The 6,139-nt window shown below is 36.7% G+C and overlaps 1 protein-coding gene across 3 annotated transcripts; it reads right to left on the bottom strand.

Annotated features, from left to right (window-relative positions):
- Positions 1-272: 272 nt before the first annotated feature.
- Positions 273-5,825, bottom strand: LOC115968522 (protein BASIC PENTACYSTEINE4-like). 3 transcript variants are annotated; one of them, XM_031087931.1, is made up of 4 exons: positions 5,688-5,825; positions 2,885-3,066; positions 1,875-2,778; positions 273-1,308 (listed from the first exon to the last, which is right to left on the bottom strand). In XM_031087931.1, exons 2-3 carry the CDS (start codon positions 2,951-2,953, stop codon positions 1,900-1,902), a joined length of 948 nt encoding a protein of 315 aa, XP_030943791.1. In that variant the 5' UTR covers positions 2,954-3,066; positions 5,688-5,825; the 3' UTR covers positions 273-1,308; positions 1,875-1,899. The 3 variants fall into 3 exon arrangements, with proteins under 3 accessions (XP_030943791.1, XP_030943790.1, XP_030943792.1); XM_031087930.1 differs by lacking the exon at positions 273-1,308 and having other exon boundaries at positions 1,441-2,778; XM_031087932.1 differs by lacking the exons at positions 273-1,308; positions 5,688-5,825 and having other exon boundaries at positions 1,441-2,793; positions 2,885-2,966.
- Between the last annotated feature and the right edge of the window lie 314 nt (positions 5,826-6,139).

Below are 6,139 nucleotides of genomic sequence, written 5' to 3'. Positions count from 1 at the left end.
ATCTTTATATTAATGCAATCACTTTTTTAGCGAGTTTGATGCTCTAAAGTTAATGGGATTTTGTGTATGTTGTTCTGTTTTGCAGCAAATAAAGACAGATTTTAGAGACCCTACTTTCTGGCCAATTTGGCCAGCCTATTACAAGTTTACAAAGGAGTTAACTAGGCTAAAATTACGAGATGCCATGGAAAATGTCCACATTTTAGCAGTAGTGCTAACCTCATTTTGAGTGCTAAGTAGTGAGGAATCATATAAATTTTACACAGTTATACTTATCCAAACCATTCATGCCCATTGTGTTCCACAAAACATAATCAAGAGCAGTAAAAACAAAATAGGAGGGATTGAAGTGTATGGCTCTTTTTTCCTCCAGTTCAGTCATCCTATATCAAACTAGAACATTAAACCACAAGAGATAAGAGAGAACTACATAAACTTCATCAAGCAACTAAAATAATTTTGTCATTGTTGAAAACTAAACGTACGCCTAATGTCTCTGTAATCAGTGTGAGTGTGTTACAATTGCACAGAATTTGTCCTTTTCAAAGCTAACTTATGATCTATATCATTTCTTGCCCGAGAAGTTGATCCCAAACTTGGAGGCTTTTTGATCAAGCATGAGGTCTGACTCTGATCATAATCATCAATTCCATTTTCCTCCACAGCTTGCTGATCTTGCAATGCCTGGACTTGCTCCAGGACCTCAGTCTGTGATTGCTTCTTTGAGAGATCAGATATTTGTAATGTATGCAGACTTTGATCATTGGTGTAGAAAATGGCAAAGATGATGCATATAATCCATACAAGGACGGGGAGTGCAATCAAAGATGGAGCATAGTAGAGAATCCAGAAGTATCCTGGGTGGTATTGGCCATGTAAAACCCATTCAACTATCATGGCAATGCCTAATAAGGTGGTGGCAGTGCTGCCAATGATGAAGAGGGTTAGGATTCTTGGGTTGGGTAAGTGGAAGAAAGATTTGATATTGGAAACCCACCATGCTGGTTTCGTTTGAGCCTCTTCTTGGGTCATATTGACATGCATGCAAATGCAGGAAAATGAAAATATATGTTGTAATGCCTAAAAATGCAGGTGTACTGTAGGGGAAAAAAAGAGAGTGAGGTTGATGATGAATTTTGAAAGTTGAAATTTGAAAGATTTTGATAATAGAAATTTTTTTTTTAAAATTGAAATGGCTAGAATCTGAAAGGAGATGGAGTCGCATTTTAGTTGTAATTCCTTTGTTTTAGGCTGTACGAGACACTTTGAATTGCTCATTTGATAGCTCTAATTTTGGGCCAAGGCCACCTGCAAAATTGAAACTTTGTTAGTGACTCAAGTGTCAGTAACAAATCTCGTTAGCATGAATAATGATAGGTTATGGCACACAGAGGCATACCAATGCCTTCATGCACATCACACACACACACCCCAAAAAAAAAACACCAACAACGATTCTTAAATTGATGGGCCAATCTTCAGTTCTATTTATTTCCTCCCTTTTTTTGGGGGGTCTTTTTGCAGAAAAGACAGCTCTCTGGAAAGGGAAGAGATGAATTTTGGCGAGAAGAACATCGGTTGGCCTACAGACACCCAAATCCACACACGTGGAATATCGGTAATTCTGCAAAAGCAAGCCCTTTTAGCCTGACCACCTAGAACTACAACAGGTACAAACTCCGGTTCCTAACAAATAACTCATCTCTATTGGGATGGAAGTAGAACTCGAGTCTAATTACAATATATCAACAAAAGGGTCATGGAAACACCTTCTACCAATGCTTAATCTTTGTCATCATTCAGTTCAGCAATATTTGCTAATGAAGATATCAGCCAAATTTAAGATATGATAGAGGCCAAAAAGGAACACGTACTCCATCCCAAATATTGATTCCTAAGCTACTTGATGGTGATGTAGCGATTTGTTCCATGTCTGGCCCAGTAGTCCTTGAGATCCAATGGTAGAGATAGATCATGGCCTTCTGCTGCCAGCCGGCTGAGCAATCTTGTAAAGACACTTCCACTCATTTTTCGGCCACCCACTCTGGCATGGCGCTTATTTGGCATCTGAGGTAGTGGATACATTGACATCCTGGTTGTACAACAAGATGACTGCCATCCGCCATTCCCCCATTTGTAGCATTGTCGGGGGACTCCAGTGCAAGTGCAAACTGGCACTGGCATGGTAGACTCATCAAAAGTAACTAGGTTCAAGCCCAGGTCCTGACTATCCCACTCAGATCTATACTTAATACCATCAGAAGCAGCCTGCCTATTCAAATCCTCACCTACTTTCTTTGGTTTTCGCGGAGACTTTGATGTCTTAGATGAAACAGCCTTGTTCTCCTTTGTTCGCTTAGCCTGATGTGACTTGACAGCTTCAGAAGCTATCACGGTTATTGGGAAGGCATCAGTTATTTGTGCATCCTTCGTGCTGTAAGGAGCTTCAGCCATATTAACCATATGGTTTGAGGGGTGATGCATACGCTTTGATCCTCGCTGAATTCCACCACCCAATGGAAAGCTAATGCCATTATCTCTGACTTGAAGGGCTGCAAGGGCATTGTCTCGTTCCATTAGGGCAGTATCCCGCTGAGCAAATGCCTCATCTCGCTGCCGAAGTGCCTCATCCCGTGCAGCCAAGGCTTCATTCTTTTCTGATAGCGCTGCATTCCTTTCACGAATTGCAGCATCCCTCTCAGCAATAATGGACATGATCTTCTTATTCATGACTAAGGCATTTGGTTCCTTTACTTGATGCTGGGACATCATATTCCACTGCACATTTCATTTCTATTCCATTCAAATTACCTGGAATTGTTGCATGCAAAGAAAAAAACGACACTAACAAGGAAATGATAATTGTTTGTTATTTTCTTATTACCGGAGAGTGTGGTCCTCTGTAATAATCCAGTTTATGTCTCCCATTTTCGTGTTGCCGACCATCATCCATTTTATGTCCGGATTATTAGCAACAAAGGCAGAAGTCAGTTTCAAGCAGCTCCTCAAAGTTCAAATTGAAATGAAATCGGCCTCAACTAGTTTCCCATCTCGTAGACACATGGTCTGTTATCAAATGAGAAAAACAAAAGCTGAATTTCACGTAAAATGGTAACAAGCAACAAATCTAAGGACGCCTCCACTTATTTTGTGATGAGAAAAATTTAAGTTTAATAACTGCAACCATATGAGCAGCAAAAAAATAAGAAACATCCAATTTCCACCAAAAAAAACCTTCTTCAGTAATTTCGGTTTTGTAACCAATCACCACCACCTCTCTGCAAAATAATAACCAAAATTTTGGAGAAAGTGCAATCTTCTAGTTATATGCGAAACATTTTTATACAGTTTTAAAAGTTTTTCTATTAATATTGCCATCGTGCAGCTTATTTCACAAAGAGGGCATGAAGACAAACAGGTGGCAAAGTCCCCAGGTGCTTATTGAATTTATGTGTCCTTTGTTTCATTTCTTTCATTGTTGCTTCTATCTTTTTGGACTATGTGTTATGCAAACATACCCACTCATATCTCATCCAAATCCAACTAATTAGCTAGCTTTCATTAATAAATCAATTTAGTCCAATCAAAATCTAACCATGAAAGAAAAAAGCGCCTTCCAAAAAATAAACTATTATAAACTTATTACTTACTAGAAGCTAACAACATCACAAATTTTTAAGTAGATTCTAAAAGTTATCATTTCTATATCACAATATACTTCTTTTTAATGCTACACATCACATTCACCAACTCACAAGTTTTGAAAGGTTCCCTGATGTCACACAACATCATTTGAACTTCCAAAGAGAAAAATCAAACCTTATACTCCAAGCCCATGAAATCTTTTGCGGCATAACCGCGTAAGCATCCTGAAGCACAGGCATTAAAGATTAAAACCCCTAACACTTAGGCCTCTTCATTTCTTTACCATTTCTCCCCTACAACCATCATCGTCATAAGAACAGTTATGTGCAGTTCCAGATTCATTATGAATACCCTAAAATTTCACCTCTATGAATTCTATAATAATCTAGATTTGTATATATGATCTCACTCTCACAACCATTATCTCTACATACTACTCATTCTCTAGTAATATTTAGAGGCAATTAAACAAAAACAAAGGTGGCCACTAGCTTAGTTCCAATTCAAATTTTCATTTAGTGAAACCAATCGCAACCAAAGCTTTAGTGGGACGTGAGAAAGATGATAACTTAATCTCTGATAGAACCAAACAGAATAGCCATTCTGAATAATCACGCACATTCAGAAGACTCAACAATAAGATTTCAAAGGAAAATCTGCCACAAATTAACATGGACTGTTATCCAAAAGGATATGAAAGAGGAAATTACTCAAACAAAAGCCTTTATCTCTCTATATCTTAGAGGAACGTCTCATATCATCCATGTCGACCCCTTAAAAGGGAAAGATATAGAAATCATAACACCAAAGTCCAACTTACGACACCACATGTAGAGATTTGATCACTTTCCCATTGGCAGGCATCTTGATCAAATTTCAAAATAAACAATCAGACCCATATCCAAGTTTGTGCATGCTCAAGAAACACAAGCATCCATAAATGTATTTAATGAAGATAAAATAGAGTACATGAAATGTAAGTTTAGTAACAGTCGGAGGTTGTAAGACTTGATGGTCAAGAGATACCAAAAAGTAAGAGCCAAGAGCCTTGTAACTTAACTAGTTGCCACATCCTGGTGTATCCCCTACATCCAGGGTTCAAATCACCTCCTCCCCCCCCCCCCCCCTGCGGGTTTTAACTATCAAATTATCCAAAAAGAAAAGAAAAAAGAAAAGCAAGAGCTTGCAGCTTATTATACTTCTCAAGCACCAAAACCCTTAACATTACAAGAACAACTTGACACAGTGAAACCTTCATCGATACCAATCTCTGCATATATATTCATTATTAGCACATTAATAAAAACCCTTTCGAATATCATCTACACATTAACGTTTCCAAAACTTATAGTAGCATTGGCTTCATTTACAACAAGAATCTCACCTACACCAAGCACGAGAAAAATACATCTTTCGGTTTTGGTCACAGGTTCAAGTCCTGAACAAATCAAAATTTTCTATAATCAACTTATTTTTCCCCCCCAAACTCGGCTTTGACTAAGTTCCAACACTTCATTCTTATATTCATCACTTCACCAATACCCACACAAAAACAAATCAATCAAAATCATACACAAAACAGTCTAACATTCTGAGCAGCTAAAATTGTAAAAAAAAAAAAAAAAAAAACCAAACAAAAACACTTGAATAGAGTTTTTAAACTAAAAGAATCCAAAATCCTATGTTATTTTTTTGTCCAATACTTCAATCCCAGTTCAAAAGAAACCTAATTTGACCAATTCAAACACCATTAAAACTAAGTAAATTTCACAAGTTTCTTCAAACAAAAAAAGAAAAAGAAAATGAGTCGAAATACAACGATCTAAAACAAAAATAGGAGTGTACAAAGCAGAAAATTAAGTATACGTTAGGGTTTTGAGAAAAAAGACAAAATTTTCGATTTAAGAAACAGAGAGAGAGAGAGAGAAAGAGAGAGAGTACAAACCTAAAGTGCTAGACGCATGGATATATAGATATATAAAGACTTGAAAATTCATAGAGAAAGAGAAAACAATGAGATGAAGAAGAAGAAGAAAACTCACTGAGATTGGTAAATCGACATGGACTATCTGAGAGGACATGCGTTGCACGAAAATTTTCTGAATAAACAAACAGTGAAAGAGAGAGAAAGAAAGAGAAGATGTTGAGGATGGTATGGTACCGGTTGGGTGGGTTATGGTATGTTTTTTTTTTTTCGCCTAGGTAGTCTACAAACAATTGTAAACGACAACGTTTTCTTTAGACAACAAGTCTAGTTTTTTTTTTTTTTTTTTTTTTTTTTTTTTTTTTTTTTTTTTTTTTATGGAGAAGTAAAAGTTTTAACATCTTATTAATTTGGCTAACTTAAGGGCCCATATGGTCAGAGCATTTGTGTTTTTTGTTTTCAAAATAATGTGAAATTTTTTTCAAAAAAATGGATTTAAAAGTAGTTTTCAAAGAACATGCAATGCAAAGAAGTATATTTGACACTGTGTTTTCAAAATTGTGTGTTTGG

Source organism: Quercus lobata, chromosome 11, assembly GCF_001633185.2.
Source record: "Quercus lobata isolate SW786 chromosome 11, ValleyOak3.0 Primary Assembly, whole genome shotgun sequence".
NCBI classification, from domain to species: Eukaryota; Viridiplantae; Streptophyta; class Magnoliopsida; order Fagales; family Fagaceae; genus Quercus; species Quercus lobata.
This window is presented reverse-complemented; position numbering and strand designations above follow the sequence as displayed.

What these genes read in the sequence shown, in the direction of transcription:
- LOC115968522 (XM_031087931.1), bottom strand. Translation starts at nt 2,953, where the DNA reads ATGGATGATGGTCGGCAACACGAAAATGGGAGACATAAACTGGATTAT. An exon ending in ACAGAGGACCACACTCTCCG is followed by an intron (nt 2,779 to 2,884) that starts GTAATAAGAAAA and finishes TGAAATGTGCAG; the next exon opens with TGGAATATGATGTCCCAGCA.